At 40.0% G+C, this 13169-nt stretch overlaps 2 protein-coding genes across 2 annotated transcripts in view; one reads left to right on the forward strand and one right to left on the reverse strand.

The window, feature by feature from the left end:
• The window catches only part of Sarnp (SAP domain containing ribonucleoprotein), a 54088-nt gene extending 43887 nt beyond the window's left edge, over nt 1-10201 (reverse strand). Inside the window, exon 1 of the mRNA XM_003475975.5 lies at nt 10059-10201. Coding sequence (XP_003476023.1) covers nt 10059-10094 — 36 coding nt within the window. The 5' untranslated portion in view covers nt 10095-10201. The remainder of the gene's footprint in view (nt 1-10058) is intronic.
• A 150-nt stretch (nt 10202-10351) lies between these two features.
• Nucleotides 10352-13043, forward strand: Ormdl2 (ORMDL sphingolipid biosynthesis regulator 2). Its single transcript, XM_005006424.4, has 4 exons — nt 10352-10503; nt 11277-11534; nt 11682-11833; nt 12556-13043. The coding sequence occupies exons 2-4, from the start codon at nt 11361-11363 to the stop codon at nt 12689-12691; spliced, it is 462 nt and encodes a 153-aa protein (XP_005006481.1). The 5' UTR covers nt 10352-10503; nt 11277-11360; the 3' UTR covers nt 12692-13043.
• The last annotated feature ends 126 nt before the right edge of the window (nt 13044-13169 follow it).

Below are 13169 nucleotides of genomic sequence, written 5' to 3' on the forward strand. Positions count from 1 at the left end.
CTATGCAGGATCTGGTACACGCTAGGCAAGTATTCCACCATTGTGTTATACTCCCAGCCTCTGTTAAAGATTTTTAAGTCAGTCACTTGACTAAAGATATAAAAAGTATGTTTATCAACCTTATAGACAATAGGAAGAAGAATTATTGGATTATAATCAGAATTAAAGGACAAAGAGACAGGACACACAACAAACCCTCTTCAGAAATAATGAGCCAAAATGAAGATTATATTTAAAAGGAAGAGCTAGATGTATAGCTCAGAGGAAGAGTGCTTTCCTCCCATGCATGAGACCCTGAGTTCAAACCCCAACACCATACACATACACAAAAAGCAATAGGTATATATATGCAATCCTACACTTAAGATTCAAAACCTCACCAGATGTGGTACTGCATGCTTATAGTTCCAGCACTCCATGAGGATGAGCCAAGCCTGGCTGATTTGATGACTTAGGAAGATACTGTCCCCCCCCCCAAAAAAAATGGGGGATGTAGCGTAGCACAAAGGCCTTGTACTCAATGCCCAGTACTTGAATAAATCACTAACAAAAGATTAAAGAATTTTTTAAAGTGCTAGAAATGTAGCCCACTGCAAAAGTCCAGGGTAGTTCAAATCCCCATACCACTATTAAAAAAAATCAGTATTTCTATTGAACAAAACTGGATGAGGTTCTGGTTTGACTATTGTCTCCTTTGGAAGTCCTGTAATGTTCACAATGCCTAAGTTTTATTGGTCTTGTTCTCCACTGTTTTGTCCGGCTTTATAATATCTAATGAGATGGACAATTCCTTTTAAGGAAACAAGAGACAATGTTGATAACCATTGTTGATGACCTTGTACTCTGTTCTACATCATGTGCTATGTCTATCCTTGGTTTGGACTTACAGCTTTGTTTTGCCATATTTGACTTTATTCTCTCCCCCCCAAGAGAGTAATGAGAACTGAGGAATAATAAAATCCAAAATGTATAAATTTTGTTATAAAAATGAGAGGGAGGGGAAAAAAAAAAGAGCTCTAACGGATATAACAACAAGTGTGTTTAGGGATGTTAAATAGCTGACTATATTAATGTTTTTGGATCATTGAACACAGCTGTTTGCAGTCTCTCCGTTTGAATGTCTACTTTGTATTCTTTGATACTGTGATTTGAGCAACTATTTCCAAGATGATATTATGTAATCTATTAACAGGTGATTTCTTACTGTTATGTTTTTTTTTTGTAGTTATGTATTATGTGTAACCTTACACTGCTTTGTTTTGTTTTGTGTTTTTCTCTTTTTCCTCTTAAATAAAAAAAAAAAAAAAACTGGATGAGGGAGTCTAATTCAATGGTCAATCAAACAACAAAGACCTCAGGGTTTTAGGCAAAAAGGGTTAACAGTATGGTTGGCTACCAAAACAATTCTACATTAGCAGTAATGCGAGCAGGCAAGGTGGTGCACATCTATAATTCCAGACTTTGGGAGGCTGAGACAGAAGGATTGCTGCAAGTTTGAGACCAGTCTGGGCTACAAAGTGAGCTCAAGATTAGCCTGAACTGCATAGTGAGACCCTGTCTCAAAAACAATTAATTAATTAGTTAAATTAAGAGGTAATAGAAATAATGAAGCCTTAATGAAAGTCTCTACTGGGACCTATATGTTCTTATTTTACGAAGCACAAAGTGTCCATTCAAGAACAAAAAAGAAAAAGAAGGTTCCTCATCTTACAGGCAGATCACCAAATAAACAGATGCTTGGTCTTAAAGATAAATTTCACCATTTCTAAAATGCAGATCTCTGTCTATCTCTATCTGACTATCTCTACTGTTGTTTTTGCTGTCTTTTGCTGCCATAAACTGTTGCCCCTCTGTCATGTGCTACCCTGCCTTGGAGCCAGCAGTTATGGACTGAAATCTCTTTCAACTGTGAGCTAAATTCCCCTCTTTAACTTTGGGTTGTCAGGCATCATGTCTCAGCAACAAGAAAAGTAACTAAGACAGAATCTGGTAACAGAGACCTGGGGTCATTGCTGAGACTCTTACTGATATTGTGGTTCAGGAACCTTTGAGAAAGGATTGTGGGAAGTTTGGAATGATTCAGAGATCCCAGCTAAAAGAACAGAGCTGGACTACCTTAGGATATTTAGGCTATTCTGAATGAGATTCTAGTCAGAACTCAGAAGAAAAGAAAGCCAGTAAATACTAGGCTCCACATCTTTCTGTTGGAAGGACTGAATTGACTGTTGGACTCAGACAGGTTTATGAGTTGGTGGAAAGTTTGTGTGCATCTTGCTCAGGTCCAGAGACTTTGCCTAGGACTGAGATTAAGGGCATCAAACTAGTTAATCTTGTAGAAGAAATTTCAAAACAGTGGAACGTTGAAGTGGTGGCATAGCTACTTTTGGAGATTTTTGGCTAACTCTATCTCAAGAATCAAGAGAAAGAATACAACCGAATAATTTAAAATATGAGCTAAAGCTGTGGACTGAAAAGATGGAGCAGAGGAGATCTTGACTGCTGAGTAGGAACAGAATAGAAAAGATGGCCTAAGGACGTCACAAGAAGCAGCAGGACTCTACCCTTTGCAGCCTCAAAATTGCAAAAACTGAAAGACTAGGGGCTGGGGATTTAGCTCAGTGGCATACGTGCCTGCCTTGCAAGCAGGCAGTCGTGAGTTCGATCGCCGGTACCGATAAAAAAAGAAAAAGACCAAAAAAAAAAAAAAAAAACTGAAAGACTGCCGCTTTGAGAAGAGAGTCCCAAAGCACCATGTTCCAGGATGGTGGCAGCATAAAGAATTTATTCCTTAAAATTGGATTGTCCAGCAATCCAGGTACTTGACCTCTACAGTCAAAAAAGAGTGAAGCCCGACTACCAGCTCCAGCTGGCTGCAGACCCTGGCATCATCCACATGGTGCTCGTTTCAGGCACACAAAGAAAGTAAGAGTTGTGGGGTCAGGAAGGATTCCAGCCCAATTTCAGAAGGCCTAAGAGGTCAGGCAGTGTATGAAGCTGTGCGAAGCCAAAGGTACAGAGGATATCCCAGAGGTTTAGAGAAGCCAGGAACACAGACCATCTGAGGAACACTGCAAGGAGAGCACAAAGCAGGCCAAAGAAAAAAGCCATAAAAGCTACAACCACCAAAAATGCCCAAGGGGCAGAGCTGCTCAAGCCTTTTGGAGTTCACACCTTGCCACAGATTGCCTGGGATATAGAACTACAGGACTTAATGTTTCCCCTGCTGGATTTTGGCCTTGCTTTCGTCCCATTCCTTTGTATCTTCCAGTCTGTAACATCTGGAATGGAAATGTCTACCTATCTTGTGCCAATGAATGTTGGAAATGTTTGGGGATTTTTTGGTTTTTGTTTTTTGGGTTTTTTTGTCTTTTTGAGACAGGGGTCTCACTATGCAGTTCAGGCTGGTCTTGAACTCGCAATGATCCTCCTGCCTTAGCCTCCCAAGTGCTAGGATTACCGAGGTGAGCCACCACACCCGGCTTAACTTTCTTTTTATTTGTATAGGAGCTCACAGTTAAGTTTGCCTTGAATCTCAAAGGAGTCTTTGAAGTCTCTGATTTTGATCCTCAGTACCACCAAAAAAAAAAAAAAAAAAATTGCAGAGTGACTGTCAATATAAGTTAGAAATGTGGCCAACTACTTAGGTTCACATTGGAGCTTTACTAGTTACAGCTATGTAACCTTAGGTATGTAACAAACTTTTCTGCATCACAGTTTCCTTTCCTATAAAATGGGAATCATAATAGTACCTATTTCAATAGTGTTATTATGAAACTTAAATCAGTACATATTTGCAAAACATTTAGAATAGTGCTTGGCCACTGGATAAGGGATTAGATTAGCATAGACAAAACTTACTGATTCTGAGATTTCTGGATTTCACTCATTGTTTTTTAAATAAAAAGACTGATGCTGTTGCTTTTTATATTTCATTCAAATCATCAAAATTTTGCAAAAACAGGGCCAGATTTAGCTCAGTGGCATAACTCCTGCCTGGCAAGCGTGAGGTCAGGAGTTTGATCCCCAGTACAAAGAAAAAAAAACCCACAAAGTTTTGTAAAAATAATTATCAGTAAATATCAATTACTAAAAAATGAGCACACATTTGGTTTTATCAGTGACATTACACTGTGAGAAAAGTTTCTAAAAACTTTCAATTTTTGTACTCATCACTAACAGTAATTAGTTTACTACTAGCACTAGCCTGTGACTCATACTTGCACAACTGAGATAATCTACAAACTGAATTTTAAATTACTTATTGACTAACTGGTTAGGCTTTATTTTTGAAGACAGCATGTAGTCCAGGCTGGCCTTAAACTTGCCACCTTTCGGCTTCAACTTCCCAAGTACTGAGATTACAGGCATCTGCCACCATTCATCACTCTAAATAACCTTTAAGATCTGTTTCTCAAGAATTTTGATTATCTTCATTTGTTTTGTTTTGTTTTTTGGTACCAGGGATCAAACTCACGACTTTATGATTGCCAGGCAGGCACTTATGCCACTGAGCTAAATCTCCAGCCCCTCACTTGTTTTGGTTTCCCTTTTTTGGTGGTACAAGGCATCAAACTCAGGGCCTTCACAACTGAGTTACATCCTCCACCCTCTAAAAAAATTTTTTAACCAAATGATTAGTTCCAGTTTCTTTTTCTTATTATTTATTTATTTTGTCTTTCTTTGGACAGGGTTTCTTTATCCTGGCCTTGAACTCACTTTGTGGCCCAGGCTGGCCTCAAACTTGCAGAGATCCTCCTGCCTCAGCCTCCTGTGTACTGGGATTATAGGTGTGCACCAAACATTTATTTTGACAGAGTATCTCACTAAGTCATCCAGGCAGGATTGGAAATTGTGATCCTCCTGCCTCAACCTCTTAAGACAGTGCTGAGATTATAGGAACATGCCACCATGCCAAGCCTATAATTGGTTTTCAATAGCAAAGAGAACAATCATCAATGTTGATGGTGCTACTATTGCTCAATATTATGGCCCCAGCCCGAGTGCTTCATTGTGTTCCTCTTAACACCTTCATGTACACCTCCCATTTGTGCCATCAAATGGAACCGCACACACAGTTTTTAATGTTGTATTACTTCCTTTGGTCTATCTACTGCATGTTCCAATATATTTGGACATTATTTTATTTTGGGGAACATTATTTTAAAAGGGAAACAAAACCAAAAAAGAGGTGCAAACAATTTCTTTCTGCACATAGAGTACAACTATCTAAGCAAAACAAAATTGTTAAAAACTTTAAATAAAACTAATATCTTGCCTTATTTTACATGCATTTGTGTTTTAAAATATTTTATTTGGAGGGGGGTTTGAGACAGGGTCTCACTATATAGTTCAGCCTGGCCTTGAATTCACTATGTAGCCTAAGCTGGCATGGAACTCATGGTAATCCTCCTGCCACAGCCTCTTGAATGCTGGGATTACAGTTACATACCACCACACCCGGCAATTTAAAATATTTTAAAAACAAGTTATAGTATATTGAGTAAATTATGCAGTAAGGCCTATTTCAACAGGCTATTTTAAAAATAAGTACAACACTGTATATAGTATACTACATTAATGTAAAAACCACTACAACCAGGAAGGGTGGTACATGCCTGGATGAAATTTCAGGCCAGCATGAGCAACATACTGAGGCCCTATTCAAAAAATAAAAACAAAACACCACACACATCTCCCTGTATGATATACAGTATATACACAAGATGCCTAGGTAAGAAATAGGTTAACAGTAGTTGAATCTGAAAAGAAGCTAGTTGGTGACAGTGTAGGAGATAAACCTCTTATTCGCTTTAATACTTTTAGAATTGTGAATTACAGAACTGCACAAATTATACATTCAAAAATGTTTTAATTATTATTTATTTTTAAATCTTTTACTTTTTAATGCTCAATTTCATTCTACCTATTTGACTCATAGAGAAAGGACAAGCCAACTGACATTTAACATTAATCATTCATTTCTCTATGATTTCTTCTTTTCTAATCATGAATTCTGTTGGTTTTTTTCCTAATTGTGAATTTTGATAAATACCTTCTACTAGAAACTTTTTTCATCAGCTAGGTACAGTGGCATACGCCTGCAACCTCAGCTACCTGAAAGGCTGAGGCCCAAGCATGGAAATTCAACAGCAAACCTGGGCAACTTAAAGACCTCCTTCTTTAAAAATAGAAATAGGGATATGGGCTGATGGTTAAGCAAACACCTATCCTGTGTGATATCCTGGAGGCCCTAGAGAGGGAACATAACAGGTGCACTGCAACCAAAAGAAAACCACAGGTGCTACATGCAAGAAGTTTTAGGGTTCTAAGAGAACGCAAAGCAGTACACCGTAACAATAGAACAAGAACTCTGGGCACAGATATTTTGGACTTGATACCCAAGGCAACTTACTCAATTACTTACTACCTCTGGGATTCAGTTTCTTGTTTTGAAATAAGGATATAGAGGTAGTTACTTTTATTCTATATGTTTAATATGAGGATTAGATCAGTTAATGCTCATAAATGGTTTCAACAAGTGCTTGACATACGGTAATGAAGATTTAGTAAAGGCCATTGTAATTGCAGTGAGAAAGTAACCTAGAAAGATTGTCAAGGATAACAATGAAGAGCTCTACTGAGGCTAATGCTGCTTGCTCACCTATAATCCCAGCTACTCAGAAGGTTGAGGATGGAGATCACCAAATTCAAGGGCAGCCTGGGGTATTTATTTTTTTATTTGATTTTTTTTTAAGACATGGTCTTGCCATGCAGTTCAGGCTGGCCTCAAACTCACAATGATCCTCCTGCCTCTGCCTAATGAGTGCTGGAATTACAACCATGTACCACCACACCTGGCCTCAAACTAGGAATGGTATAATCCCAAATATTCTGGGAGGCTGAGGCAGGAAGTTCACAAATTCAAACCCAATCTGGGCAATTTAGAAACTTGGACCTTGTCTCAACAAACTTTTAAAAAGCTGGGGATATAGCGCAGTGTGAAGGCCTTGGGTTCAATCCCTAGTACCAAAAAGCAACAACATAAACAAAACTAAAAAGGACTGAGAATACAGCTCAGTGGTAGAGTGCCCTTGGGTTCAATTCCCAGTACGGGAAAGGAATTCAACAAGGAAAATTACTATAAAAATCATGTAAGTGGTGAAACATCCCTTCCCTTCCACATTGCCAGTAGAACACAAACTCATCTTATCAGGCTCCTCCTCTCAAATTTTCCAAGACTCTGGTCCTGCTTATATAAAGGCCTTTTTCAGTATCACTCCAATTTACCTTTACAGTCACTTGACTAACCTATTTTCTAAATTCTCTTCAACAAATATATGTACTTCATATTTTGTAGATATAAATATCTCAGTGTTGTCAATACTCTGATAATACTACACCTTTCTGGTTCTCTCCTTTTCTCATGTTTAACTAGAAATCTAATATTGTTTGTTATAGTTCAAGACATCCTAAATTAGTTTAGTCTCTTCCCAACTGCACTGCTACAAAATCTTCAGAAACTTGCAGATGATAGACTTCTATATCAATTCAAACATGTATTTTTCCTCCTCCTATTTCAAAGCTTATCCTTTCCTCTAAAGTGCTATGCTAAAGCCCCAAATTCCCTTTATAAAATGGAAAGATTTTTAAAGGCACAGTGGCATGTGCTTATAATCCCAACCACTTGGAAAGCAGGGGAAAATTAAAAGTTCAGTTTTGTTTTCTTGTTTTTGTTTTTATTTTGTCATGCTAGGACCCTATAGGGAAGAGCTCTACACTGAGCCACATCCCCAGTCCCAGGGAAGATTACAAATTCAAGGCCAGCCTGGACAATTTCTCAAAATTAAAAAAAAAAAAAAAAAAAATGTATGTAAGATTCTGGGTTCAATCCCCAGTACCAAAAAAAAAAAAAAAAAAAAGTTTTTAAAAGCAAAAAAAACCTAAATCAAACCAAAAGTCAAGATCACTCCATCAGGACCACCACTATAACCAAACATTAAATATCTAGCAGTCGGAATTTAAAGCATGGATTCTTAACCAGCGGTCCATGGATTCCTTAGGGCTACAAGGTAGTTTTATAAATCCCCTCAAATTGCATGCAAAGTATATGTACATGCCTTTTTTGGGGGAGGTGGTCCATACCTTTCATCAGTCTCAAAGATATCTGTGACCTCCAAAAGGTTAAATGTTCTAGAGAAAAAGCAAAGACAGGCAAATGTGATTAAAGAATGAGTCCTGTTTGGGTCCTAAGGAATGCCTCATGTTCTTTGTATCAAAATCAGGTCAAAGAATAGTAAAACTGACTTACCCAATCAAAAGCAAATTTAATACAGACCTGATTACTACTGACTTGATGGAAGGACAAAGTCCACAAACCAATACAAGAATCCATAAATACAAATTATAGGGCTGCTGACTTTCTCCAAGATTTCAAAAATGGGACAGAAAACTTTTATCTCATTCATCTAAAAATTCCTTTTCTATTTATGTTTTATACCCAGCAGCTCAAAAGTATGAAAATTATATAAATACATATGAAGTAGTTGCTCAATTTTTCTTCTTACAGTAAATATGAGATCATTCATGTAACCTACACATTCCAGTACCAAGAAGTTCATAGTTACTCTGGAGTAACACAAAAAGTGCAGTTTAGAACCCATCAGTTAAATATAACTGTTTTCACAGAAAGCTAAATTACTATCCTCCAATGATTAAAAATAGGATCTCCTGTCAGGTGTGCAAGACACACCTGTAACCCCAGCACTTGGGAAGCTAAGTCAGGACAACTGCCAAGTTCAAGGCCACTCTGGGCTGTACAGTGAAACCAAGCCCAGCCTGAATTGCATAGTGACACCCTGTCTCAAAAACAAAAAACCAGGCTGCGGATATAGCTCAGCAGCCTTAGTGCCTGCCTGGCAAACACCAAGTTTTTAGTTCTATCCTCTGTACCAAAACAAAACAAAAAAAAAAAACCTCTTCCTACAATTATTCCACTTTTTGTTTGTTAAAGGTCATCAAGCATTAAAGTTTAAAAGACAGATTTTTAATTTCACCTAAATCAGCCTGGTTTGTCAAAGGTTCTAGGGATAATGTAACCAAAATATCCAATGGGAAAACTACTTGTGATACCACAAAGAGCCAACTAATCAAGATACTCTCTTAATTTTTCCTAAAAGAATCTACCCTCCAACAGAATAATAATCTAAACATAAGAAAGCTACCCAGATTTCTAAAAGGCACAATTTAAAATACAGGTAACTCCTATGAGTTCAGTGTCACCCAGTGGTGACATCAAGAGATGCTGGGTCTAACCACGATATCAAACAGATATCCTAACCTTGGAATTGGTTTTCCAAAATACTACAGTTATGATTTCTCTTTCTCTGGTGATTGAGGGCGTCCTGAGAAGGCTGGTGGGTAGCCTCGTGAGACAATTAAAAACTTTTAAAGCGGAGGTATTTACATTTCACAAATCCTTAAAAGTAGCCTCAACTCCTGACTTTTATGAAGAGGCCGCTCTTCTTCTCAGGCCTCTCTCCTTGGCTTCAAAATTCACCTAGGAGGCGTAACCCCACCTAGAATAAGGGAATAAAAGCGTTTTCTGGATGTTTGGGTTGTATTCAAATATAAACAGGCAAAATACTATCATCTGCTAACAAGGAAATCTCCACTTTGGACAACATACAGAAAAGCATCAATCTGAGAAGAAAGCTCGAGTCCTGCAGGGGCAAGGAGGAGAGACCACTGACGTAACGCAGCTTTGACAAGAAACGAGGAGGATAACAGGTAGAAGGCGCTTGTATAGTCCGCTGGAGAAAGGTACCAAACAACACAATGGTGAGGCGAGCCGAAATAAAAAGTAAAGACGGGCAAAAACAAAAAAGGGGAGACGAAATAGGAAATTATGGAAAAGCAGGCACCAAAGAACTACGGTGGAAGCCGGGAAACGAAGTGGGAAAGGCTGCAAGGAGAACCCGTAGAATAAGAAGCGGCAAGCTACCCCCTACAATTCAGTCCCCAAAGAAGCCCACCTCAATCCTTTCCCTGCCTCAGAGTACCTTCAGTTTATGAAGCTCCACCGTCTCTGTCGCCATCTTGTTGTCCCGCCACTCCGCCGGCCCCCACTCGTTTCCTCCGCCCCCAAGCGCTCCCGCCTAGGCATAGACCCAGGTCTCACCAATCGTTGCCGCTCTTACACCCACCACAATATCATTGGCTCTTCCCATTCGTCAATGGCCTGCGTCAATCCCACGCGTCTGGGCGATTTTGCCCAGCCCAAAAGGTAGGACTGAGAGAAGGGCGGGCTCTGCATGTTCCGAAGACAGAAAGCGTGACCAATTGTACTTTCCCACTGCCGACCGCGAGCCAATAAGTGGCAGCAGCGATAAACCTGCTCCTCCAATAGAAAGAGCATGCAGAGCAGAGAGCCGATTACTTCCTTGAGAGCACAGGTGTAAGAGAAAGCTCCTCGCCCCTGGCTGCACCTGCTCTTCAGGCTGGCAGGTAGGGGGTACCAATAAACTGGAAAAAGTTACTGGGGGTAAATGATGGGAGGCAGAAAGTGCGGCAGGAAAACGGAGAGTTAAACACCAAGAAGAGTGCCAAAGGGAGTGTGAAAGAAACTGAAGTGAAAGAGGGAAGCTGGGAGGGGCATGGGGCGGGGTTTAGGGAATTTTAGGGCGGGCGCATGTGCTTCAGCGATAGTGCTGTTTTTTTAAAGAGACAAGTTCAGAGAACGGCCGCGCTGAGTTTGGGTGGCTTTCTTCAATTCAGAAGCCGTGGGTAACTTCTTGTAGCGCCCCGCAGAAAAGTGGCAGTTTTACTTTCTCATCCCTTCTCATTGGTCTTGATTGGACCCGACTCTTTTGTAATTCTGGCCATATGGGATCTTTTCATGGTTCATTCCTGACTTCTTCAGGAAAGTTAAGTGAGATACTATTTACCCTGCTCCTTGAAGTGGTCGTCCTCAAAGCCCAAGCTTTCTCCTTCACGTTGCTGCTCAAGTATACGAATCAGAGTACGTACCCCAAAATTAGGAACAACACTTCTCACATTTCAAGCTTGTTTTTTGAGACAGGATCCTGAACACACTATATACTCCAGGCTGGCCTCGAATTTGGGGTGATCCTCCTGCCTGGCCTTCGGAACGCTGAGATTACAGGCATGCACCACCATGCCTAGCATCTTTTACTCTTTCCAGAACCTTTAGTTTTTTCTTTCCTTTCTGCATTATAGTGAAGTTCCCACTGAAGTTCTGTTCTTTTTTGGTTCTTTAGGGAGAAAACTGGGGGAAACACATTCCAACAGGGACTAAGAGGAAATTACGCTGGACTCCTACCTGATCTCCTAATTGTGATAGGATGAATGTGGGGGTGGCACACAGTGAAGTAAATCCCAACACGCGAGTGATGAATAGTCGGGGCATATGGCTGGCCTACATCATCTTGGTGGGACTGCTGCACGTGGTTCTACTCAGCATCCCCTTCCTCAGCATTCCTGTTGTTTGGACCCTGACCAATGTCATCCACAACTTGGTAAGTACAGACCCACACCCATGTACCCATCCCAAGCTTTTTCCCTGCCAAAAACAAAACCACCAGTTGTTTGAGGGTTTGTCTTCCTTTGGGGATTTAGTATAATTCTTGTGCTGTCCCTGACACAGACCCTTTCCTTCTTCTCAGGTAATGTATGTTTTCCTACACACTGTGAAAGGAACACCCTTTGAGACCCCTGACCAAGGAAAGGCTCGCCTGTTGACACACTGGGAGCAAATGGACTACGGGCTCCAGTTTACCTCTTCCCGCAAGTTCCTTAGCATCTTTCCTATTATACTGTGAGTTTGTAGAGGGTAGGGGAGGTGCTTGGTTAGCAGCAGCTCCAAAAATCAGGTGGAAAGGTCCATAGGAAAGCTTTGAAAAAACAGCCAGGCATAGTGGCACATGTCTGTAATCCCAACACTTGGGAGGCTCAAACAGGAGGATCACCTGGAGTTTGAGGCAAGCCTGAACTGCATAGTGAGACCCTGTCTCAAAAAACAAAAGAAAACTAAAAGCAACAGACTACCCATCTAAGTTCCTTTGAAGAATTGTAGTATATAGTTCTGAGCCTACAGAGTACAAGATGGTAATCAAGCACTCCTTGGTGTCCCTTAGTAATAAAGAAATGGAGAAGGGACTGAGAAAAGATGAAAGTAAAACCAAGTTTTACCTTCCCAAAAGAAGTGAGTAAATAAAGGTAGAACTAATAGAATCTTCAAAAACTGATTGTAGAGAGTGGAAGCAAAGAGGACTCCAACAGTTATATATGCTGAAACAGCTTTAGCTGTCATTTGTCATTAACTATTAACAAATACAGACTGGTTTATAGTCTTCAGTTAAAGGTGCTCTCTGATTATCTCAACCCCAAAGTAAAAATGAGGTTGATATAGCTGGAATATTTTCAGATATTCAAGAGCTACATGCAATAAAACTGACCCTTTGAAATAGAGGGTCACAAGAAAGCTGTGAATGTGTATAGGAAGGCCAACCTCATTTGACCTATTTTTTTCTCTCCCAGCTACCTTCTGGCCAGCTTCTACACTAAGTATGATACTGCCCACTTCCTCATCAACACTGCCTCACTATTTAGTGTACTGCTGCCTAAATTGCCCCAGTTCCATGGGGTCCGTCTTTTTGGTATCAACAGATACTAAGGGATCAGACTGAGGACAACCCCATAGACACAGAGAAGGCACTGGAATAAAGGACTAAACACCTTTCCCTTCTTCAAACTATTTTTTGTTTCTTGAAAGCCTGAGAACAGTACAATCTTTCCCAAACTCAGAAAGAGAAGAAATCGGAAAATGCTACCATTGGATCCAGCCCTGCTAAGGGCAAGACTGAGTCAGGAAAGACAAATGAAGTTAAGAGGCACATCACTCCCTTATAACAAGAAGCCATATTTGGGCAATTTGTTTGATTACATTTTCTATGTTTTTTATCCCTACCACTTTCCTACTCTGTTTTACTGTGTATTTTCCTTATAATAAAGATAATTTTTTTCAACTATGACTGCAATTTGATCAGCAAGAAGGGTTGAGAAGCCATGTGATAGTGCATATATGTGATCCCATCACTCTAGGTAAGGCAGCAGGATTGCAAATTCAAGGATCCTCAGTGAGACCCTGTCTC

The sequence above is a fragment of the Cavia porcellus genome, unplaced genomic scaffold (assembly GCF_034190915.1).
Source record: "Cavia porcellus strain 051 isolate PalLab524CR breed Dunkin Hartley unplaced genomic scaffold, mCavPor4.1 scaffold_8, whole genome shotgun sequence".
In the NCBI taxonomy this organism is placed as follows: domain Eukaryota; kingdom Metazoa; phylum Chordata; class Mammalia; order Rodentia; family Caviidae; genus Cavia; species Cavia porcellus.